The sequence below is a fragment of the Pinus tabuliformis genome, chromosome 2_1 (assembly GCF_031772625.1).
Source record: "Pinus tabuliformis cultivar Carrire ecotype Pingquan chromosome 2_1, CPIR1, whole genome shotgun sequence".
In the NCBI taxonomy this organism is placed as follows: Eukaryota; Viridiplantae; Streptophyta; class Pinopsida; order Pinales; family Pinaceae; genus Pinus; species Pinus tabuliformis.
In genome coordinates, this window is record NC_142299.1 from 565411013 (window position 1) to 565437152 (window position 26140).

The 26140-nt window shown below is 41.1% G+C and overlaps 1 protein-coding gene across 3 annotated transcripts in view; it reads left to right on the forward strand.

Moving 5' to 3' along the window:
- Positions 1–26140, forward strand: part of LOC149201662 (uncharacterized) — a 245000-nt gene that overhangs the window by 165728 nt on the left and 53132 nt on the right. For all 3 annotated transcript variants that reach the window (XR_016253877.1, XM_089402971.1, XM_089402972.1), the window contains 2 exons: positions 10641–10828; positions 10934–11026. Coding sequence is in view for 2 of the 3 variants with exons in the window: in XM_089402971.1 (XP_089259097.1) it covers positions 10641–10828; positions 10934–11026 (281 nt within the window). In the remaining variant the exon portion in view is untranslated. The remainder of the gene's footprint in view (positions 1–10640; positions 10829–10933; positions 11027–26140) is intronic.

Below are 26140 nucleotides of genomic sequence, written 5' to 3' on the forward strand. Positions count from 1 at the left end.
GGCGTGGCCCCTATGGAAGTTAGCTAACCTCGGATCTCCTTCAATTGACTGAGGAAGGTGTTGATTTGTTCTCCCTTCTGCATTTGGTATGACCACCGCTGATTTTCTAGTAGCATCTTCCTCTGCACGAAAGTATGCTGATACAACTTCTTTAGGGCCTCCCACATCTCATTTGCCATATTCTTCTCGGCAATGTGTGGTACTACATGGTCCTTGACCCCATCAAGGATGATGCTCTTGGCCCTCGCCATTGCATCTTCGTACTTATCGTTATCATCCAGGTCAATTGGGACCACTATTGTCCTCAAGGCGAATTGCTTGAGACGGTTCCTGTCTAGAATGGATAAGATTCTAGCCTTCCAAACTATGAAGTTTGAGGCTCCATCCAGTCTGTCTTGGTCTCTTACCCTGTTCACTGCCATCTCGCTGCTCCTCTACTTCCCTCCTGGAAGTTCTCGGTGTGACTCCCTCTGAGCCTCAATTTCCCTCCTGGAAATCCTTCTCCCAATGTCGAGTTGTCCCCACTCCAATCCTTAGTGCAGCTGCACCACTGATCCAGATTTCTTGGCTAGAAATCCTCAGTAGAAACTCCCTCCTCGGTATTGCCTTGTTAGGTATTATTTTGACTACAATACCCCACCAGCTTCACTTTGCAACTTTCCCACAGCCTCCTAAGCCCAGCAAACTGAAGGTTGGAGCTTCTAGGCTCTGTGCAATCCCGGCACTAGCAAAATTCGCACCTCCTGGACACGAGCATCGATCCTTCCTGACTGAGAAAGATGAGCGGGCACTACGTAGGTCGAGTCTGCTTCCCTCTGCCACTGCGCTAATGCTCTTCTCAGCTCAAACTTGATGACGCAGGCACTGCGTCACCCCTTCCTTGCTACTTCTCTGCTAGGAACAACTTCTATCACTCGGTACAGTTGTTTTCTGCTGCTCTGCTCGACTGATGTGCTCAGTTCTCGTGTGATCTGCAACCACGCTCTGATACCATGTTGGAATTTCTAAGTCTAACTGTTAGAAACCCTTCATGTACTTTTCTGATTTATTTCTGCCTACTTGTTCTGATTAATTAACAAGTTATCTACCATGTAACTACTGAAAATAAATACAAGTACATGCTCAACACATTACAGATCATCAACAGAAGGAAACAAAACAAGCACACAAGTGACGCCATTGTTTTTGGACCAATATCCCTGGAAAAACCCAATGTGGGAAAACCGATGCAACTATCGAGGGTTTTATTCTTATGCAGTTTCTGAATACAATCTGGGTGCCAAAACCGGCTCACCCAACAGAGGATAATCTCGGCAATAGTACCTCTCTACTCGGAGGTAGATATTCCGGTTGAAACCTTGGATAAACACTCTAACAGCTCCCAGCTCCAATCTGCCCCACGAAAACCCCAACGTCAGCCTCTAGGGACTGCGTCAGCCCTTTCTGGCCCAGCGTCATCTGGCTTGCCCTGCGTTAGCCTCTGGAGGCACTCCGTCAGCCCTTAGAGCCTCTGGGTCACCCACATTGGCTCTCTATGGCATTGCGCAGCTCCTGGCTACCTCTGCGTGAGCCCTTGCTGGCTCTGCGTCCCTCTCTCTTGGCGTCTTCGCTTATCCTCTTGGTACTATCTTTGCCTCTCTGCTTTTGTATTCACTGCCCCTCAGCTGCAACTTTGATCACTCTTTCGACTTCCTCAGCACACCCTACCCCAAAAAATCGAAATCTTGATCAACTCGGTGTGTTCTCCAAGTGACCCTCAAGCCTCCTCTTATACTTTTGTCGTTGACAATTCAACTCCGAGATTAAGTCCCTAATCAACGACTAAGATTAACTCTGGCTTGATCCATGACTTTTGGACCCTTCTAACACAATTTAATATTAATTCACATTAATATTTTATTTTCCCTAAGTTTAGACTTAGGGACTCCATTAAAAATATTAATTATTTTAGTATCTCCCAAACTGGTTAGAATCTGCCCAAACCATTTTTGGGTATTGGAGATCTCATGTGCTTTAGCCTCTCCATCAGTTTTTGTGGCTAGAGCACATCCAATACTACCCCAAATCAACAAAACGAGGCTCCCACCTACCCACTTTATGGCTATGTATTCAAATCACTTGAGCCTTCAGAGTGTGGGGAGGGAAATCTCGTTGAATATGATACTTCGCCTTTGCCTTTCCTGCTTGTTCACCACCTTGAGTCTTCCTCAAGTAATTCGCTCATCTCTTTTGATATGACCTCGAGTGACCATGCCCCTTTTCCCCTTTCTAAATATGGTGTCAAGAAAGAGCCTTTCATTGAATATACTTTATCCCCTTTGACCCATCCTTAGGATTATGATCACTTCGTGACCTCCCCTCCCTGATGTGACCATCACATTGAGAGACCTGTTTGTTGCACTCCTTTATCTCACCCTTCGTTCCCCTCTCATCACAACCTTGCGACATCCTCATAGCATGGTATTATAATGGTGATCTTGATAAGGGGTTCTCGAAAGTGATAGCTTGTTCCACCATTTTCTACTTAGAAGAAAAGCCCAATACCTGTAGATTGACTAGTTTTCTTTCTCCTAGGACTTCCCTTTATCTCGAATGGAGATCATATTTTCCCACCTCCCGTCCACTTCATCTGCCAAGTGACTATGTCCACATTCGATTTGGGGGTTGCTACATGAGTAATCATATTAGCAGGGCATATGTATATTGATGTGATGATATGTTGGTTGCATTGGATTTATAATTACAATTAGTATTAGCCTTATTATATGCATGTTAGTGTAGGATGCATCGCATGTTCATTTTCTCATTAGAATTTACATCATATGATTTTTCCCATGGTAGATTAACTGCACTTAAATTAAAATCTGCATATATTTATATTTCTGTTGATTTTATGGCCTAACATTTTAGCATGTGCGATCATGAGAGGCCACGAAAGCATGGTGCCCCGTGTTTCTCAATCTATGATATGTGTAGATGACAGGTCTACGATAACCAAGAGATTGCTGGAGTTCTTGTGACCTCCCATTCAAGTAGCTTCGCCCACTTCTTCGAGAGATCACGTCCTAGCTGGACCCAAATGTTACCCACCATTTTGCAGGTAATATCGCTAGGAGAAATTTTTTCTCCAAGATGGTCCTCAGCCGGCAGCCAACAACCCCTTGCAACCATCAACTAACTCATTGTGCTAATTCTCCACCACCTGAGCCAGCGATGTGGTCACTCGCCCATCTCCCATGATCGTATGTTTGAAGGTGGGCCTCCCAAATCTAAAGGTATGCCTTGTCATTTTAAAATTGAGTTTTGTAGTTTTCTTATCATGGACACTTCTAGGCATGGATAAATGGGGGGGTTCAGCGTAAAGAATGGGCTAAGTCTTTGCTTCTATCCCCTAAACCCCTTTTAGGAATTAACCTTGGATTCTAGTCCCGTGGGATCTCTTTTACTAACCATTTGGTTTCAAGGACGGTCTTTCACGGGAAACCCTGATTTTGGTTGCGTGGTCCCGCTCCCTTATCTGCTTATATTACCCCGCTCCATCATTTCTCCCTCCTGGGTCCACATTCCTCCATCGGGTCCACATAGGGTCAGCTCACCCCTTCCCCTTGCCCACACTTTGGGTCATGGTTTGGAATGAAGCCGGGAGGTTGATGCAGCTAAAGAGAAAGTTAAAAGTATATATGGCCACATTCAACATGAAAAGTACCACAGAATGCAAAAACTGGTCAAGACAAAAACGTTTAGCACGTGGGAAAAAGCCAATACACGAGCTCTACCCCATCAGCATGGTCATCACCCTGGTTCCTATAGGTTCTACGAACCTCCTTCATCATATAGGAACACATGATTGTCCCAAACCCTAGTGGACAATGAACCGTCCCACCTTAAAAAGGGGATTCCACTGCTATATCTACACTTCATGCTCTAACCCCTTGAGCCCAGAGCAGTTAATCAAAGAAAATCATAAAAAGGCAAAAGGCATATAAAGAAAGGTGGAAAAATCAAAATCAGGGCACCTCATGTACCATGATTGCTCCCTCCTACACATTATGAACCCAACCGCGAGCTTCCCTCTTATTAGCTACCCTTGTACCCTAGCATGTGACCTAGAGTTGCCCCCTCTCATCCCCTACTTAATTCACCTATCTGTCACATGCCACCACATTTTGACGGATGTACCTTGACTATATCATCCCCTTTAGAGGTAGAAACCACCTAATAGGGTGCTTGGTTAACCCATTTGGAGTTTAGGAGACACTGGCACATCCCCAAGCACATTATGGAAGGGTAAGCCATTATGAAGTCCCCACCTGTGGTCCATGATTAGGTTAGCTCATTTACCTGATTTGTCTAATGACTTGTACTGGAAGGCTAGGGGACGCATTGGATCTTATGCAGGATTGCAAATGGTTTCCATTTGGGGTTTGGTCTCCCTCTACATGATGCTAATCCTCCAGAGGGTTAAATTGGCACATGTAGGGTGAGTGTTGAGAGCCATGGGCCTCCACAGCAGCAGAGTACACTCCATGGATCCCCACAACCATTCAGAGATCGCTCGTGGTTCACCTATTGGATGAGGAGTATGCACTTGATCCATCATGCCTAGCCAGCCCCAGATCTACGCCATACACTTGGTAGATGATCCAAGACTTCCACGATGATGTGGCATCACTTACACCATCATCCTAGCCCTTGAGGGTGACCTACATGCATCTTTGATTTATTTGGAGACCCATGAGGACACTTGTGTGCCCCCAAATGTCATTTGGAGCACCACAGGTTATCACTGTGAAAATTTGGAAGACCTAAATTTCTACTGCAACAATTGATTAGGTTCCTTCTATTTGTTAATTTATTGAACAAATTATTTACTATTTCCTACAACAAATATCGAAACTAATACAGTGCACCCTTCACCAATTAAAATTATATGCGGAAACAAGTAACTGAGCAAGAAAGAAATACACAACGCATTACACAATTATTTTGGATAAATGTCCCCAGAAAAACCTAATGTGGGAAAATTGGTGTAGCAGTTGAGGGTTTGTATTGTTAAGTAGTAGTTTTCTGAATACAATCTCTAGATGCCTTACTGGCTATCTAGTATAGAGAATATGATTGATAGAATAGTGAGAAATTCCTCACACTAGAACCCACTGCAAAGAAGGGTATCTTTGTGGGTTACAATGAGACCAGCAAGGCCTACTGCATATACATTCCTGCGCAAAGGAAAGTTGTCCTAAGGCAAGATGTGAGATTTGAGAAGCGGGGCGGCTTGAGGTGATCTCGAGAGGTTGATTGGGTAGAGAAACAAGAGCGTCAATAGGGCGCCACACCACAAGTATGAGGATCGTCAGGTGGTACACCATGGTCACGAGGATCACCTACTTCAAGGGTGATAGGCTCACAGTGTCTAAGATCACAGGGCACAGAATCTCAGAGTACAAGTTTACCATAAACCATAAGAGGGCCTTACCCATCAAGAGGAGAGGCTCCAGTGGAGGATTTTCCCATACTAGTAAAGGAGGCTACTACAGGGAAGAGGAAGGAAAAATGGCTTTGAGAGACTGAAAGAAGCACAAGAGATAGTGGGGAAACCCAAGTGGTCAATTAGGGAGAGCAGACCACCAGTGAGTTTGGGTGGCTATGTGGCAGATGTTGTGGAGATTGAGCCAGGTAGCTATGAGGAGGCTACTAGTCAGCAAATCTAGAGGGATGCCATGATGGAGGAGTATGCCTCCATCAAGAAGAACGATGTGTGGGAGATAGTGTCGAGACCTGAGGGGAAGTCAGTGGTGACTCGTAGGTGGCTCTACAAGATTAAACATGTTGCAGATGGCAGCATGGAGAAGTTTAAAGCTCATTTTGCAGCACAGGGGTTCTCACAAGTAGAGAGAGTTGACTATGAGAAGACCTCCACACCAGTTGCTAATTATACCTCTATTAGAGCAGTGATATCTATAGCAACTGAGATGGGTTGGAAGATTCACCAGATGGATGTGAAGACCACCTTTCTCAATGGGGTCATACAGGAGGAGGTGTACATTGAGCAACCATATGGCTTTGAGGTGCATGGGAGAGAGTCTCATGTGTGTAGGCTTAAGAAAGCCTTATATGGACTGAAGCAGGCATCGAGAGCATGGTATGAGAGGATTGATGCCTACTTGCAGCAGATGGGTTTCCAGAAGAGTGATGCAAATCCAAACCTATACTTCATCATGGTTGGTGACGATCCACTCATTCTGGTTCTGTATGTGGATGACTTGTTTATTACAGGAGAGGAGAGACTCATCCAACATTGCAAGAGGGACCTTGCTTCAGAGTTTGACATGACCGATATGGGACTAATGCATTACTTTTTGGGGTTGGAGGTTTGGCAGTAGCTGGGTATATCTTTGTAGGCTAGGGTAGATATGCATGGTACATACTAAGGAGATTTCGTATGGAGGATTGCAGGCCTATGGCTACTTCGATGATCACCAACTGGAAGAAGCTACATGCTTCAGATTCCAAGTTGGTGAACCCCACTTTGTATCATCAGTTGCTCAGTTCATTAATGTATATGGTCAACACTAGGCGAGATATCTGTTTCACAGTCAACACATTGAGTTAGTTTATGATGGAGCCCAGGAGAGTGCACTATGTGGTTGCGAAACATGTGTTATGGTACCTACAAGGCACAATGGACTATGGTTTGGATTATATCTGAGGAGATGGAGTCAGATTGACAGGCTATACAGACTCAAATTGGGCAAGTAGTGCTAGTGACCGGAAGAGTACTTCCAAATGTTGTTCCATGTTGGGCTCGACAGTGTTATCGTGGTTCAATAGGAAGCAAAGATCAGTGGCACTGAGCTCAGCGAAAGCTAAGTATATTACAATTTACAACTAGTCAAGCCAGTTGCGAGGCTATTTGGCTTCACAAGATGATGTGTGGCTTATTTGGTCATAGGCTGAAACCAACTACGATATACTATGATAATGAAAGTTGCATTAAACTCACGAAAAATCAAATATTTCATGAACGATTAAAGAACATAGAGATCAAGTACCACTTTTTCAAGGATTGGGTTTAGAGAAGAGTAGTGTGGCTTCCATGTATATCCAATGATGAATAGGTTGCAGATATTCTCACCAAGTCATTGCCAAGGGGAAAGCATGTGTATTTCAAAGACATGATGGGAGTAGTGAGAAAGAACTTCCTCTGTAAGAGGGAGTGTTGAAGAATAAGGTACCAAGGAGGTGCTTCTTAGTGCATTTGCCTTTTTGCTTAGGAAAACACTTTAAAACACCTTTTTAGCATGTGACTTTATGAGTTATATTAAAGTCATGTTAAAGTCACAGTATAAAGTACTTTAAGTACTATGTACTTTCTAATATTAAAATCACCTTATGTGGAGAAAAAGTACAAGGTACAAACATAAAGTTATAAAGTGACTAGGAGTCATTAATGAGGGGAACCACATGAAAAGGGGGTGAAGTGAGGGAATGATCTCCACCATTTATCTAGAGGGCTGAGATCTAATCTCAGCGCTTGATCAAAAGGGTTAGGGTTCACCTATCTAATGAGAGCTAAAACGGGAGAAAAAGGTGAGAATCTCATTCATTCTACATGTGCATTTGTAGAGAGGAGGAGAAGAGATGAAGGAGACAAAGCTGTGATAGCAGAAAGTTTTGCAGGAGGAAATCGACCTAGCAAGAGAAGATACCTTCAGGAGACACAAATTTCATGTCTGGGTGTGGCACGCATTTCTAGGACAGAGAGCATTTATCCCAGCATGATTTTCGAGGCTTTGGGAAGCTGTAACAGGGAAATAAATTTCAGATCTGATAATCTGAGGAACAGGCCGAGAATCTAGGGTATTTATGTGGCACACAGGCTAAATAGGCTGAAACTTGAGGCACAAATAGTGCAGAAATTGAGGAGGTTTCTGGCTCTGAGTTGAACAAATTTTGTCAGACTGTCAGCACTCTTCTTAAGGCAATAAATGTAGTTTGGCTGGCCGGAAATTCTAGGAAGTCTGTGTTTGACTGTGGATCGAATTTCTAGGTGATTCCTGGGACAGTGACTCTTTTTATCAAGGCTAAAGCATAGTTTTAAAAACCGCTCAGAAAAACCGGTAACCGGTCAAACCGGCCGGTTAGCTAGCTGGCCGGTCCGAACCGGCCTAAAAACCCAGTCAGACCCTTCATTTGCCCGATTTTTGGCCCTAACCTGTGAAAACCGGTCGGTTTAGGACAAAACCGGCCGGTTTGTTACAAACCGGTCGGTTTTGTCCTAAACCGACCGGTTTTAGGCACAACCACCATAAAGTTTAAAAAACATGTTTTTGACTGTGTTTGAGGGGTTTTGGGGGGGGGGGACTAAGGGTGTTTCAACCCTAACTATGTTGGCAATTAATGGTAATGTTAAATTCTTAAAGTAAAAGTGACATTTCCTTTAATTTTCATTTTCATCCTTTTACTTAAATTTTTAACATTACCATGAAATGACTCAGGATGTTTGAGAGTGGTTTCGACCTCATTGGATTTCATATGGAGAAACTAGAATTTTAGATTTCACTCAAAATTCAACAGACTTAATGGTTTTCAGGATTTCATGGTTTGGGGGTAAACAATAAATGCAATTAGAGCTCCAAATGATAAGAAAAACTCCTGATCTAGATCCCATTGTGTTGGACGATATTGATCCAACATCAGAATGGGTGGAGGAGACTGAAGAACCTGTGTTTGAGGCTGATTTTGATATCGACACGGCTTTGGCGGGGGATGAAGTAGATTATGTGGTGGCATCAGAACCAGGATCAATAGCGGCGTCAAGGAAAGGCAAGGAACCAATGGAAGGCACTACTCATGCAGGTCGACAAACTCGTGCTTCCATTAGGTCCACTTCTATTGTCATTGGTGGCATTGATACTGAGGTTGTAGATCAGGCTGAGGCATCCTCAGACTGTGAACCAGATGATGTCTATGTAGCTCCTGATGATGATCTTGTGTCTACTACTAGTAGTGGTAATGAACTTGATGATTGATCATGTGTATACTGTAGACTTGTAGTAGGCCAATGGCCTCATAGCTTGCAGCAATGTTTTTGGACTTTATAGGCCATTTAGAGCCTCATTTGTTATGTATTTTGCTATTTTGTTGATGATATGTATTGCACTCGGTTCCATTTTGATGTATTCACCTTTACATGGTATATAAATGAGCAAACTTTGCATGTTTTGTCTCTGTTGGCTTGGAATCATGGTTTTACATCTTAAAAATAGTTTTGTTTCATTAAAAATTAATTATTTAATGTATTTTTTTAAAACCGGTTCGTTTAGACCAAACCAGTGCCGGTTAGACCGGTTCCGGTCGGTAAACCGGTTCATTAGGTGGACCGGTCCAGTCACCGGTTCCGGTTTTAAAAACATTGGGCTAAAGGTGGATCAAAGTGACTCAAACATCCAGGGAGAGTTTGCTGGACCGTGGCTCATCTTCCAAGGGAGATAAGTACCCTGTACAAATATATTGATGTGTATAAATTTCCTAAGAAAGCGAATAAAAAATCTCTTTATACTGGTTTTCCCCTTGTGGGTCTTTCCAGGGTCAAGTTAGACCAAACATACTTCTGTCAAAAATCTGTGTATGCTTGTCTATTTTTTTTTCTATCAGCGGAAAAGTGCAAAAGAAGTTGAGGTAGTCCTGAAAGTGTTTCAAAAATAATTTGTAAACAGTTTTATATCAGCTAACATTTTGGGCTGTGGGCATTAAACTAAATGCAAAAACCTTTGAAACTGGGATGGGCTACAGAACTAAAAATTTCTACAGGGTGTTTATACTGCAGGTGTAGATAAGAAGATATTTGGGAATCCCCTTTGGCATTGATGTGTTTGTGAAATCTAAATGCTATTGGATTTTAACTCTTTTCAGAGGAAAATTTAATAATGATTCACCTAGTATATTCTTGTATCTAAGGGAAATTACTGTAATGGACAAAATACTTGCTGCAGGACATATACTCTATTTCTGTTGATTTTCTCATCTTGCCTCAAACTACAGCTAGTTAGTGCAGGTGCTTTAACACTTCATGTCTGGATAGTGAGGGAAGAGGGGCTCGTTTTAGTTGACTGGGACATTTATTTTATGTACCTTCCAGGTGAGCAGGGTGACTCGGTTTGATAACATATCAGAACATGTGACATTAATCACAATAGACAGTAAGAGCTATGTGATAAATTGTTGAGAAATGTCCTTTTTAAATGATTCCCCATAGACTGGTGTTACAAAACTTGCTGGGTTCTACCAAGACTTATGTGCCAAACTTGATTGGCCCAAAAATCAGGTCCAGCTAATCTGGTGGTGAGTCCAAGTCACCAGCTGCACGTTTGAGTCGTGAATACTTGCAGCTCAGTTGATTGTTTAGCAACTTTTAGCAGAGTTTTTTTCATCATTGTCAATGTTTTCCCAAGGATTTCTTGAATACTATACAGTTTTCCAGTGTTTTATGGTATTAATTTTTGAATAATTTCTTTGTTCCCCTTGTGAAATATTGACAGATATAATCTTTAGTGTTTAGGAAAATATTTAATGGATTTAATATTTAATATATACTCTGGGATCTTGTGAAGTATTGACAAAATACAAATTGGTTGCAGGATGGGTGCAATTTTCACCCAGCTTTCAACCCCTGGTTTTTCCTCATCACTTGGAGATGAGACTATTATCCTCATACTGAGACACTTCTGGCCACTCCTTGAACGTATATTCAGTTCTGATCATATGCAAAATGGTTGTTTGTCAACTGCTGTTTGTAAAGCCCTGTCACAAGCTATTCAAGCCTCAGGTATTTAGAAGCGGATGCCAATTATTTCAACACATTTTGTTGCTGTCTGTATGCATAACACTGGATCTGTCTTCGGTGACATGAACTGTTGGTGTTCAATTACAGGTCGGAACTTCTCAGCACTGTTGTCAGAAGTGATGGATTGCCTTTCAAGAAATTTTCTCTCCTTCCAACATCATGAATGTTTCATAAGAACTGGTAAGACCTTACTAGGTTTTGGTTAAAGAAAGATTATATTTTTCAGTAAGAAATATGAACACAACACAAACATGACTAATAAAGGATGCAGTTAGTGGCATTTTCCAATAGAGTTGGACTTTGTCATCGCCTTAAAAGAATGGAACTTGCACTTATTTTGTTGCAGATGGCTGATTTAATTGCCACTTGACCTCCTGGCTCACTATCTATTTGTTCTGGTACTAGTAGTACCTTAATGTAACTTTACTGCTTAGTTGAAGAGGAATGCTACTCTTAACAGTTAAATTCACATACATATCATTCTTTTGTGCTATCTAGAGGTTCTAGAATACATGGTGTACTTTCCATAGAAGACATCAGGCGTCCAGATTCCAAACATGGATTGTTCTCATGTGATAATACGAACCTCACTTTGGCTGTAGGATATGTCCTCAAAATGTTGTTTTCTGATGAACATTTGAAAGAAAAGTAGAAAATTTTCAGTGTTGAAGATTCAACATATTATTTGATGTGTTTCACACTCGGAAGCATCAGAAGGGAATAGATCTCATACTGCTGATTTATCTAAGAAGTTGAACTTACTGATTACAGATGATAAATAAATCTGTGAATGTACCTTTTACTATTGGATTTGTAACCCTCTTGGATCTTGACAACAACATAAAAATGTTTTAATATTTCAATGTATGGTCAAGGATAAGCATTTTTTATGAGACAATGGTTGTAGGAAGTGATGACATTTTTAACAGACATACTATGTGTTTATAGTAGAGCTTGGAGTAACAATACAGTGGAATAGGGGGCTAATTTAAGGCCACAAACAAGTGTTTCTCTTTCCAAAAGAGACATATATTGTGATTGAAGAAGATTAGCCTGATCAGGAAGAAAAAGGTTTGTATTAGGTGGAATATATGATTGTTGCTAAAAAAGGAAGTGCAAACGAGGAGGAAAATGTTGAATGTGTTAACAAATTGTTATCTCTCAAAGTTGCACTTCTTGAGGTAAAGTCCGAAGGCTCAAGCAAGTCCTTGGAAGAACTAAGAGGGAAGACAACGTCACCTCACCAACCCTCTTCACACTTTAGGCCAGCTGTCCTCCGGCACAAGGGTGGATTCCCTAGAAGATGATTCCTAGAATTTTAGACCATGGATTGCAGGGTGAAGTGAAGAGTAAATTCCTGTAGAACAGTTTTGCTTGTGTACTATAGAGAGTGGATGAATGAACTGGAGACTAGTGTCTTTCTATTGGGAAAATGGAGTCAAATCAAGGCTCAGTGGGTGACTGTCCCATTGAGGAAAAGAGGAACAATATACCTGCAACGTACAAGCTTAATTAACCCTCTCCTTGCTGTCCCAGACTTCAGAAATTTATCAAGGCAGACTATTAGTGTAGATGAACTCCGATGATATCATAATTGTCTCTATCAGGAATGGATTACAAGTTCATTGAACTGAGTATAAAGAAGCATGCATCAATATAGAACATCCTAATGATAAATACAGTGGTAGAGGAATGATGTTACCTCATCCAATGTTTCATAACTATAATCCATAACAATTTCATCAACATGAGAGAGCATGCGATATAGAAGATTTCCTCTTCTATTAAACAATTTATTCATCCTCAAAGTACATCCAATAAGTATTCAACCAAGGTCTAAGGGATCTCTCCTAAATCAGACCATGCCAAATGAGGTAGAGAGCAAGCCCTTATATAGGTTTGACTGCAACTCCTTTTATGATGAAAAACTAATTGCTTTCCTAGATCCATTATCCTGGAAGGAATAATATTATATTTTTGACCTCCTCAACAAACTCCTTACTAAAAGTAGAAGTGAGTTGTTGCGATCCACTTTTTTTCTCCTAGAAGAAACAACAAAATATACATTTTTATCTTCAAGGAAAACAATATAATAATTCTTTCATATATCTAAATGAAAGTTTTCAACAATAATAAAAGAATGATTTAGTTAGGAAGCACTTCCTAAAATATCCAAGATGGTGGGACACATCCTCTAGGTATTTGAGTGGTTGACCAAGAGATAACTTCTAAAACTGAAATAAATTTTCCACAAGTGCACCCTTCACTAGAGAAAATCCACGTGTAGCTCTAATCAACTTCTTCAAGAATGTGCATGAATAACAACCTTGATCAAAAAAATAATATAATAATCTTTGAGTAGGAGAGGCATCCTTGGAAAATGTGCAATCCCAACCACCTTGACCAAATAAATAACTAGCTTGAGTGTGCCCTTGGAAAATGTGCCAAGGTTGTTCAATCTATCAAACCATATGCCAAAACCATGTGGTGATTTTCTGAAACCATCTGCATAAGGGGAGGGCGACCTAGAGAAGCATGCAGAGTGCTAAACATGTGAAGCACTTCACATGCATGATAGGTCAAACGTCTTGGGATCTTCAACAAATTCCGAAAAAGTGCTTCCTCCAATGTACAGTTTGTGGAATTTTCTACAATAATGCAAAGTAGAAACTGATCTTCTGATCTTGATAATTATTTTCCAATGATTTCCAATTCAGTTATCTTATATCACATATATCATTAAGCAGTTACACACAAAAAATCTCAACAGTAATGCAATGAAAACAAGAGGAAAACCAAGCACAATAGAGACACCAAAGTTACCCTGGGAAAACCCAACAACTCTTCTTCTAAGGAGAAATTGTTCTTCAATAATATTTACAAGTCCAAGAATTCTAGAAATCTGTGCCACAAATTCAAGCCCAAGATACCAGTCAAACTTGGTCAAATGCCAACTTAGTCAATGTTAGTCAAACCTCCAAATATCAGAGAATTTAATGCTGGTCAACACTGGTCAATGGTACGAAATTCGGTCTGATGTCAACTCAGTCCTGCGTCAAAAGTCTGGTTAATTATGGACAACTGTCACTGACTGGCCCAAATCTGTGGTCAAACTTGCTTCTTTTTAGCAGTCAAACTCAATCAAACTCTAGATCATGCTGAACAGAATCTCAGTCAAACAAAGCAGGTCAAACTCGGTCAAATGATAGTCTCTTTATTTCAGTCAAACTTCATATTTCTCCCTCTTTGACTTTGCACATGTGGATCAGAAAATAGAAGAATTTGTCTTGGTCGAATTGTTCCAAACGTGAAGGTCATCTTGTGTTTTTATATTAGCCAAACCTGTGACTTTTTGACCAAAAGTATCACCCCTTCATGGTGGGGCCGACTTGACACTTAGGGCCTACATGAACCCCAAATTCATAATTTAAATTTTTCCTTTTATATAATTTTCTTTGGCTGACTTTACCAGGACTTTTGGCATGCAGGAGTACCTCCCGATGCTACAAAATATCAACACTCCCTCTTAGCGAGGGAGATATTCTCCTTGTCTGCAATAGATTGTCTTTTAGCTGAAATTTCTCCTTCTTAAGAAGAGTTTATGAGCTTGCCACATTGATGCATGTCTATAGATCACTCCATCCTGGAGTGGGCAATGTAACTCCTCATATATCCAGTGTTGGCCAAAGTCCTCTATGGCTCCTTAGGTGTGATGCCCCTTTTTTTGGTGTTCCTTATGGCACAGTTACGATGGATTTTCAAGGTTGGAGGCAGTCAGGTCACGGGTGCAGGTTTACTTCAGCAGCTAGCTTAGGGGCTTTCGGAGATGTTTTATGGGCTCTAGAGGAGTTCACTTGCCATCTTCCATCATCAGGATTGATTCCACACAACTCGCTTCTCGTTCCATTGCATTCTCATATTTCCCATAAAACAAGGTTATTATTGTGCCTAACTTAATTATTTATGCTTAAGGTGGCATTTCGAGAGGAATACTTGACCTAACACCTTAGTGTAATAGCTCGTTGGAACCAGAACGAGAAGATCTACAAGATGGGATGGTTAGTATGGATTTTCAGTGGCTTGAGGAGGCATGGTGGTCAATTTACAGTGTTCTCACATTAAAAAGATATTTTAATTGAAATAAAAAGAGGGAAATGTGCTCAATGATTAAAAAAATAATAAAATAGGAGCTTCTAGAAGGTTCAATCAAATCTATAAAAGGAGGAGGAGGAGGCCATTAGAGGACAGCTTGGATTTGAGCAGTGTCTTGTGTGAGAGGTTTGAGAACTCGGTTCTCTCCTTCAGTAGCTCCAAGATGGAAACCCTTGGGTGATTCAGTGAGATTGGGCAAGTACCCATCTCCCCTTGGTGAATTCATCTAAAATTCACATGAGAGCTTAGCAATGATATTTCAGTTAAGTTTTGGAGGGCCAACACAACATTAGAGTAGATTCTTGAGGCCAGTTTTCCATCTCAACTATTTTGTTGTATTAGCGTGTAAACCCCAATTTTCTATTATAATAAAAGTTGAGATTATTTCTACTCATTGTATTATTGACTTGCTTGCACTCTATTTGTTATATTTTACATGGCAATCTTCTATTAAATGAATATAATTTTATATATGTAGCACTTGTTGAGTTAAATTCCGAGAATTTGCAAAATTTTCCCGCTTGGGATATTACATTAGGAAGATTGTATCAATATGCTTTGGTCATGACCTAGCCTAGGCATCTAGATTTTTATATGGAGAGAATTTTCCTTTGGACCATTCACTTTTGGGTCAAAGTCGTCTATGACCTATGAAATTTTAAGACCGTTGCAGTCACTGGTTATTATTCTCCTATCAATTTAGATTATTTGCGGCAAATACTGAATAAAACACAACTACAACTTCACAAAAATAAATAACCACATGAACTGAAAAAATTATGCACACACACAAGTTATGGACACCAGTATTTTTGGACAAATGTTCTTGGAAAAACCCTAGTGTGGGGAAAACCATTTCTGCAGATGAGTTATTTTATTATTCTTCAATAAATCCGTGATGGAGAAAATCACAAATTCGTTTGTTGTCATTTAGCAAACCTCTAGAAAATTATTCTCATCACTTCTGCAAGTCATTCTAATCTCCTGGAAGCAATTCGGCCCCACAGATCTAATTTAGCCTCCCTTTGGCTAATTGATTTGGCTCACACGTGCAGCCTGATAGCTAAACTCGACCCTCCTGGCAACTCACACTAGCAGAGAAAATTAACTCGGTCTACTCTTGGAAATTCTGACATCAACTGGCAAATCGATCTCCCTGTACAAATCTATCTCTCCTGCAAGTTTCTCTTTGCTTCGACACTTCGTCCTCTCTGAGCAATTCACACTGCCTGCTAGGGTAATTTGTTAGTTTCTGTAGCATCGAATGTGTTCTAGCCACAAAATTTGGTGAAGAGGCTAGAATACATGAGATCTCCAAAACTGAAAATCGTTTCTAGAAATTCCACCTAGAGATGGCTTAATTAGATTTAACCAGTTTTTAAATATTTCCTATGTCTAAACTTAGGGAATATGGTTAATTAATCAGAATTAATTAAATCAAGGTGCGAATCATCTATAAACTCACACGGATTGACTCCAAGATGATCCTAGCCATTGATTAAGTTTTAATCTTGGTCGTTGGTGCTCCAATAGTGCATTGTAAGAGGAAGTCGATGGGCACTTGGAGATGACACACTAGAAGTTTGATTTTCTTAGCAGATCAATTTCTAGAGAGTAGTCGCAGTTGCCGAAGAACCAAAAATCGAAGCAAAGAGTGAGGGGCAGGGACAGTGAGGCTGGAGGACATTTTCTAGATCTAGCGAGTGCATTTGCAGAGGATAATGTACCACAGTGAGGCTGATGCATGGGCTGGGAAAAGCCTCTAGAAGGCTATTCAATTTAGTTGGAGAGAAGTCGAGTTTCAGTTTTAGAGGCTGGGAAAGGGTTCCAGAAGGCCTGAGAGACAGTTTCTCAGCCAATGGCGGACAGGACGGCTACAGGAACAGTTGATTCAGGTGGAGCGTGGTAGATACTGCGCTAGGGTGACATGGGCAAGCGCAGAGGTAGTTTGGACGACTCACTTGGAGCTGCAGTTAGAGCTCGAATTTGCCTGTGGGGTGAGGAAAATTCCTCACTGGAATTTTGCCAGTATTTTTCTTGTACTCCGATTTTCTCACTGCTTCATAATAATAAAACCCTCAGCTGCTGCACCAATTTTCCCATGTTGGGTTTTCTGGGGGACAATTGTCCAAAAATAATGGTGTCATTTTTAATGTGTGTGTGTGTGCTAGAATTTTCTTAGTTTCTAGTGCTATTATTTCCGTAGTATTTTATTTGTGAAGGTTGTAGTGTGATTTATTTGATATTTGTCGTAAGTAGATAAATGGTTAAAATAATTAACAATTAGAAAAATAAATTCTGGTTGCTGCAATAGGATTTCAGTTTTGGAATTCTCACATGGTATCAAAGCGTGAGTAATCAGCCAGGAAGCTCAGAATCGAAGGAGAGAATTTCGCTGCTCAGTGGGAGTAGCACGCCGAAATTCTTGAGGTAACGCAGTTCCTTGACATTCTGGTCGAGTTGCTGGGGCAGGAATTCGATTTTCAGTTGCGGGGTTGCAGAAATGTCAAGTTGCCCAGGTTAGTGATTCCAACAATCAAAGGGATCAGCTGCAACTCAGATTTTCACTGAAAAGATTCCTTGGTTGGACGCAGAGGATTTTGCAGCAGCAGAACCAGCGTCGGGTCGAAGAGAAAAGCACACACAACAGAGGGAAAATTTCTCTCAAGGAAATTCAAGTCTCAAAAGTTTGATTTTTCCAGGTAGATTGGCAATAGCAACTAGCGGATATGTGAATTCCAAAAGGGAGTGCAAGTAGCAGAGCAACAACCAAGCAAAGGGAAGGAGTGAGTTTTCGATAGTTCTTGAGATGGCCACAGCAAGGCTTGGAGATTAGGATAGGTTGGAGTGTTCCTCCAACTATGTTCTCTGGAAGGCCAGGATGTCCTTCCTGTTGGATGAATATGGCGTGAAGCTCTACATAGATAGTGTTGTGGCAGTTCCCTAGGATGCGGATCAATTAAAAGAATTTAGGAAGGAAATGGCGAAGGAGAAGCAGTTGATCCTGGATGGATTCCGAGACCATATAGTCTCACACATAGCTGACAAGGATACTGCGAAAGAGATGTCGGATGCTCTCTCCACCCTATATCAGGGCACTTTCGAGCAGTGGAAGATGTTCTTGGATGAAAAGCTGAGATGCATTAGTATGTAGAAGGGGGAAGGCATAGATCCCTTGCTCACTAGGATTCAGGAGGTTCAAGACCAACTTGTAGTTGTTGAGGCAATGCCTCAACCAACTGAGCTAGTGAGATTGACACTAAACAGTGTCTCTGAGGAGTGGCAAGTTTTTGTCTGAAGTATATTGGGGCAGAGATAAGCTACCTGAATGGGACATGATGTAGTCAGGCTTACAACATGAGGAGTTGAAGCGAGCTCTGCTAAAGAGCTCCCTCAATGGCAACAGTAGCAGTAGATTAAAGATGGTTAAGGAGGAGGAGAATGTTTCCCTTGCATCAAAGGGCCATAGTTAGGGGTAGGGGGAACAAAGAAGGAAGAAGGACCTGTCAAAGGTGAAGTGCTTTAGATATGGTGAGCTCGATCACTACAACATGCAATGTCCTCTCAGGAAGGGCAAGCATGTGAAGCAGGACCAGTAGGCAACATCAGTTGATGTTGATTTTTTGTAGCATCGATTGTGTTCTAGCCACAAAATTTGGTGGAGAGCCTAGAATATATGTATTCTCCAAAACCCAGAAATCATTTCTGGAAATTCCATCTAGAGACGATTTAATTAAAATAATTAATCTTTTTTAATGGTGCCTAAGTCTAAACTTAGGAAAATTGATTAATTAAAGGGTATTAATTAAGTCATGGTGAGAATCTTCTAGAAGAAGACACGGATCGATTTCTAGTTAATCTTAGCCATCGATTATGTTTTAATCTTGGTCGTTGATGTCTCAATGAGAGATTATAAGAAAAAATCGATGGGGTTGGAGAACACACTTGAGACACCAAGGAGTTAGATTTTGCTGGGAAATCAATCTCCAAAGTAGCAACTGTGTGTTGTCAGAGGTGATTCAGTAGTTTCGAAGTAGTGAGAGAGGGGCAGGGACAGTAAGGCCGAAAGGAAGTTTTTCCAGTCACGTGAGTTTATAGTAGGGAGACAATGTACTCCACATAGACGTTGATGCAGTGCAAAGCTTCAGAGGGAGATCTGTATTTTTTTGAGGAGAAATTGAGATTCAGAGGCAAGAGTTGGAGCAGGAGCCCAGAGAGCCAGAAGATCGAATTTCTAGAGCAACAGTTGATCACCAGAGTGAGAGAGACGCTGGTTTCGGCAAGTTGACGCAAAGGCAGCAAGGGGCAGCTCATCTTGAGCGAAGGTTAGTGTCAGATCACCGATGGAAGTGAGATTTTTCTCACTAGACTTCTGTCAATCATTTTCTCTGTATGGAAAGCTAGATTTGAGCTTCCATAGGTTTGTACTCGGATTTACTACTGAATAATAATAAAACCCTCAGTTGCTGCACCGGATTTCCCAAGTTGGGTTTTTCCGGGGACATTGGTCCAAAAATAACGGTGTTTTATTGTGTGTGTGGATCTATTGTTCTAGTGTTTTTATTTCTTCCGTAGTATTATATTTGTGAAGGCTGCAGTGTATACGTTTTTATATTTGTTGTAGGAAACTGCAAGTAAATTGTTTGATTAATTTAACAAATAGAAGAAACTTAATCAATTGCTGCAATAGGATTTGGGGTCATTAAATTTTCTGTTGATTTGGGGTAGCATCAGATGTGCTCTAGCCACAAAATTTGGTGGAGAGGTTGGGGCACATGAGATCTCCAATACCCAGAAAGGGTTTGGGCAGATTCTAAACAGATCGAGAGATATTAAAATAATTAATATTTTTAATGGAGTCCCTAAGTCTAAACTTAGGGAAAATAAAATATTAATGTGTATTAATATGAATCTGTGTTAGAGTGGTCCAAAAGACATGGATCAAGTTAGATCTAATCTTAAGCGTTGATTAGGGACTTAATCTTGGCCGTTGAGATGTCAACAGGAAAAGTATAAGAGGAGGCTTGAGGGTCACTTGGAGAGCACACCAAAGTGATCAGTCATTCTATTCTCTAGAGTGAGGTTTGCTAAGAGAGATAAAATTAGTGATCAGGAGAGCAGCTGAGGGGCATTGAGTACAGAGAGACAGAGAGGCAGAGATAGTGCTGGGATAGCAGCAGAGTAGCCGGAGAGAGACACAAGAACAGCCAGTGCTCACGCAAGGCCATAAAGGGGCAGCTAAGTGTTGCACAAAGCACCATAGGGGCTAGCGTAACTGACACATAGGCTCAGAGAGCTAACGCAGGGCCTCCTAGGGCTGACATAGGGCAAGTTAGGCTGACACAGTGCTAGCACTGGGCTAGGAGAGGCTGACGGAATCTAGATTGGGCAGACGCTGGGGTTTTTGGGGCAGATTGGTGCTGAGTATCTGCCGGAAGGATTAACCAAGGTTTCAGCCAATAGATTTGTCAGAAACCGAGAGGTATTACTGCGAAAGAAATTCTCTATTGGGTGAGCCAGTTTCGGCACCCAGATTGTACTTTGATATTTCTTAATAAGAAAACCCTCAGATAGCTGCACCGGTTTTCCCACATTGGGTTTTTCCGGGGACATTAGTCCAAAAATAATGGTGTCATGTGGTGTGTTTGTTCTTGTTTCTTTTAGTTGTTGATCTGTAATATGTTGAGCATGCACTAGTGTTTATTTTCAATATTTACAGTGTAAATAACTTGTTAAGGAAAATAACTAGTAGGTAGGAATAAATCAGATAAAGTGCATGGAGGGTTTCTAACTAAGTAAACTTAGAAACTTCAACATGGTATCAGAGCGTGATTCCAAATCACGGGAAGATTAAAAGACATCAGCCGAGCGGAGCAACAACAGTAGAAAACAACGATTTTGAGGTGACAGAAGTTGTTTCTAGCAACGTAGAAGCCAAGGAGTGTGACGCAAAGCCAGCCAGGGCCACACAGAGGAAGCCGGGAGCTGCGCAGAGCCCAAAAAGGTCAACGTTACTGACGCAAAGGGCCATAGGGCTGACGTAGAGCCAACTTGAGGCAGAGAGGGGCGGACGCAGTTCACAGAGAGGCAGTTGCTGGGGTCTAGAAGGTTGTAGGAATATTGCAGAGTGGAGTTGGTGAGATACTGTAGTCAGAACAATACCTGACAGAGCAGGGCGAGAGGAGTTGTTACCGAGGGTTTCTAATCGAGGAACCAAGATCAGCAATGCAGTTGCACTAGACGATCAGAGTAGGGGGCATCTCGACAAGCGGCAAAACAATTTCTAGGAGGGAAGTCAGGACTGAGAGGGAGTCCAGAAGAGAACTTCCAAATGGGAAGTAGAGACTCAGAGGAGTCAAATAGAGAACTTCCAAGAGGGAAGTAGAGGAGCATCATGGCACTACTTGGAATAAGAGACTAGGATAGACTGGACGGAGCATCGAACTTCGTAGTCTGGAAGGCCAGAATCTTATCAGTGCTTGATAGGAATCGTGTCAAGAACTTCGCCTTGAAGGTAATAGATGTCCCAATCAACCCCAGTGATAATGATAGGTATGAGGGGGCGATAGCGAGGGCCAAGTGCATTATCCTTGACGGGGTCAAGGATCATGTGGTACCACATATAGCTGAGAAGGAAACGACATTTGAGATGTGGGAGGCTCTCAAGAAGTTGTATTAGCATACTTATATGCAGAGAAGAATGTTGCTTGAGAACCAGATGAGGTTGTATCAAATGAAGAAGGGATAATCGATTGACACCTTCCTTGGAGGACTAAATGAGATCCGAGACCAGTTGACTGCTATAAGAGCGACACCGGATCAGGCGCTGATGGTGAGGACATCCCTGAATGTTGTCTTAGAAGACTGGGAAGTGTTTGTCCAGAGTATACTGGGCAGAGGGACACTTCCATTGTGGGACGAGATGTGGGCTTCCTCAACTTCCTCCACTTCTTCAGTGATATGGGCTTCTTCTCTACCTCTTTTATTATTGTCCTTCTTGAGCTTAGGACAATCTCTTTTGTAATGTGCATATTCTTGACATCCATAGCATTGAATCTTAGCCATGTTCCTTCTCTTTTTCTGAGAACCAAATTTTCAGACTTTCCTCTTCTCTTTGTCATAGCAACATATGCTTGATTTTGCTCACTAGTTCCACATCAGTTTTAGCTTTTAGCCTGGTATCTCCAATCTTGCATAGTGACCATAGATTCTAGAATGGAGTAGCTTATTTTTTCCCATAAATGCTTAAGTAAAGTTACCCCACTCCTTTGGTAGTGCATTTAGTACTACAATGGTCATCTCCTTGTCTGACATTACTTCTCCCAAGTCTTGAAGTTGATCCCTTATTTCAGATATCCTCATAAAGCATGAGGTTATTCCTTCTTCTTTCGATATCTTTAGCTTGTAGAGTTCTTTCCTTAGAGAGATAACTTCTCCTGTAGTGCTTACAGAAAACAACTCTACCAATTTGTCATATATTTCTTTTGAGGTGTCTAGTAGGTGTCTAGTTTAGATACATATGGAATGAGGGGATCCTTCATAGTTTCTATGAGAATCCTTTGAGCCCTCACTTCCCCATTCGTAATCTTTGCAAGTGCTTGAGCATCTTCTTTCGCTTGTTTGGTGATAGATCCTTTGACATGTTCCGTCAACTCATTTTCAATGAGATTCAAATCTGTCCTCTTTTTCCATGAAAGATAGTTTGAAGCCCCAACCAATTTGTTGCTTTCCTTGGAAAAAGACATTTTGATAGATTCAGAGATAAACATACTTACTTGTGAAGATGCTTCTTCCACTTGTTGTCTCCTTGAATTTTGATGATGATATAGTTAATAGAGAGCTTCTCCTTGATGAAGATAGTTCTCTTCAAGAATGATCCTTGACCCTACAAAGAGGGAGATCACTTTAGATCCTTTGATGGTGATGTCCTTGTTGATGATGATCAATGATGACTTCTTGATACTTCTTGGATGATCTTCTACAATGGTCAAGTCCTTGCTTCAACGAGAGGAAATTGCCTTTAGAACTTCTCAAGATGATGACAACGTCCTTGATCTTGCTTTTATAGTAAGGAACTTGATTTATAAGTCCCTTCATCTTGAGTACGGTCTTTGTGGTCCTTTTGATGACTTGAGGATGCCAAGACTTCTGCTGGTGTAGACTTCTTCTTCGATCTAGGGTTTTGATACTTCTTTGTAGATCTTGACTTCAAGATGATCTTCTAGATTTTCTTTGATGCCTTTCTCGAGATTTGATCCATGAGTGTCCCTTGATTGGATGCCCTTCTTTGACTTTGTCACCTTAGCTCTGGAACCATGTTGAGAAATCTAGGGCATCAAGATTAGGTGATTTCTTTATGATGATAACTACTTGTGAAAGTTTTTTACTTCAATAGATTAGGATCTTCTCTTTAGTTAGATTATTATAGTGTTCTTCTTCATCAAACAGCTACCAAAGCATAAACAATGAAGAGACAAGACACACAAAATGTAGGCTATCAACCATGACCAAAACCTCTCCTAGTTGAAAGGACAACCCAAACGAATTCCTCTTCTTGTAGAGATTTCAATTGATGAATACCAAGACAAAGACCCTTGACCTATTTGCCACTCCAAGACCAAGACACAAGTTCCCTTTCACTGCTTCTATTTTGTGCCCAAGTCAACACTGGGTCCAACTGCTTGCATTCCTTTGTACCTCAACTATACTTCAGATTTCGGCTTCCCTTTTCTCTATTTTAGACCTGCAACTTCTCGACTTCCTTTAGAAACCCTAGCACATGTAAATTATCAACTTTGGAACCTTAATTCTCTCTGCTTTAGGTGGAAGAAACTTTCTTGGCAACTCGACTTGATAATGAACTTGTTCCCTTCACTAATCTATCCTTCAAAGGAGACCATGATACCTCAACTTCTTCTACTTTGGACAACACCCTTTCTTCACACGTGTGGCGTAGATCAACCCAAAAACAGATCATAAATTACCTCGGTTATATTCTCCCTTCCTTCGCTTGGTTATAGGCTTCTTTGATGAACTTCTCACCTCTTGTTGTAGACTTCTCCTTCACAGAATTTATGTGTCTGAAATGAGGTCAAGCTGCCCAATTTATAGTTGTTGGAGCATCCATAATAAGCCGACTTGCACTGTGGGTGAGTCGACATGTCTTTTGGAGCAAATTCATTATTTCATTTAAGGCCGACTTGAAGGAAATGCTTGAGCTTTGTCTTGGAGGGCTATTTGACTCTTTCATTGACTCATATATGAATATAACATGCCCAAGAAGGGTCCTTCATACATGACATTGACTGAATTTGACTTTATGACCAAAGCTAAGGGCTCACAATGGGAGCCATAGCTAAAATAAAATTCCTTGCTCATGAAACACATGAGACAAGCATTACAAACATAATTTTATTTTCTTCTTTACATCAATTACATAAAATCACAATTACACATGTCATTATGAAGACTAACCCTAGTTAGACTTTTCTACACCACCTAATGGATCATTACCTTGTTGTGGGGGCTCATGGGGGCCCACAATATTCCGTAGCAGGATGGATCAGTGGCAGTTGATGCAATCAATATCAGAGCGATAGTTGAATACTAGTAGCAGTCAGATGCTGAGGAGCGCAGTGCAATGTTGACAACAGAGCAGGTGGCTTAGTGCAGATGCTAGTAGCAGTCAAAGGCTTGGGAGTCAGATGTATCATACTGAATACAGTTGATTAAGTAGTTTGGATGCTTCTCAGTTACAATTGCAGCAGCAACAGATGAGAGGTAGTTGCAGTGCAGATGTAGAGTTGGCAGCAATATGGCAGTGTCAGCAGCAACACAAATGCAACATCAGAGTTATGTAGAAGTTGGTGGGCAGCAATAGCCGGACATCAGCAACGTGACATAGGTGATACAAAGATAGAGTGCTGCGACAAGATGTGCAGCACTAGAGTGAGAACGCAATCCTTGCTAAGAGGGAGTTAGTTTTTGTAGCATTGGATGTGTTCTAGCCATGAAATTTTGGTGGAGAGGCTAGAATACATGAGATCTCCAAAACGCAGAAATCGTTTATGGCAATTCCACCTAGTGATGGCTTAATTAGATTATTAACTAGTTTTTAAATATTTCCTAAGTCTAAACTTAGGTAATATGGTTAATTAATCATAATTAATTAATTCAAGGTGTGAATCATCTAGAAATTCACATGGATCAACTCCAAGATGATCCTAGCCATTGATTAAGTTTTAATCTTGGTCATTGGTGCTCCAATAGTGGATTATAAGAGGAAGTTAATGGGCACTTGGAGATGACATACCAGAAATTCGATTTCCTTAGCAGATTGATATCTAGAGAGCAACAACAGTTGTCAAAGAGCGGGAAATCGAAGCAGAGAGTGAGGGGCAGGGACAGTGAGACTGGAGGTAGTTTTTTAGATCCAGTGAGTGCATTTGCAGAGAGGCAAAAGTAGCACAGTGAGGTTAACGCAGGGGTTGTGCAAAAGCCTCTAGAAGGTAGTTTGATTTAGCTAGAGAGAAGCCAAGCTTTAGTTCCAGAAGCCGGGGAAGGGTTCTAGAAGGTCGGAGAGACAGTTTCTCAACTAGTGGTAGATAGGACGGCTACAGGAGCAGTTGATTTAGGCTGACTGTGGCAGATACTGCGCTAGGGTGACGCGGCCAGCACAGAGGCAGTTTGGACGACTCACTTGGAGCTACAGTCAGAGCCCAGATTTTCCTGTGGGATGAGGAAAATTCCTCACTAGAATTTTGCCAAAGTTTTTCTCTGTAGGATTGCCAAAATTGGGCATCCATATTATTGTACTCAAATTTTCTCACTATTGCATAATAATAAAACCCTCATCTGCTACAATGGTTTTCCCAAGTTGGGCTTTTTCGAGGACAATTGTCCAAGAACAATGATGTCATTTTTATTGTGCGCTAGAATTTTCTCAGCTTCCAACGCTTTTAGTTCCGTAGTATTTTGTTTGTGAAGGTTGCAGTGTGATTTATTTGATATTTGTTGTAAGCAGATAAATTGGTAAATTAATTAACAATTAGAAAAATAAATTCCAGTTGCTGCAATAGGATTTTAGTTTTGGAATTTTCGCATAATTCTCACCCTTACCTGGAGCAACTCGCACCACTAGAA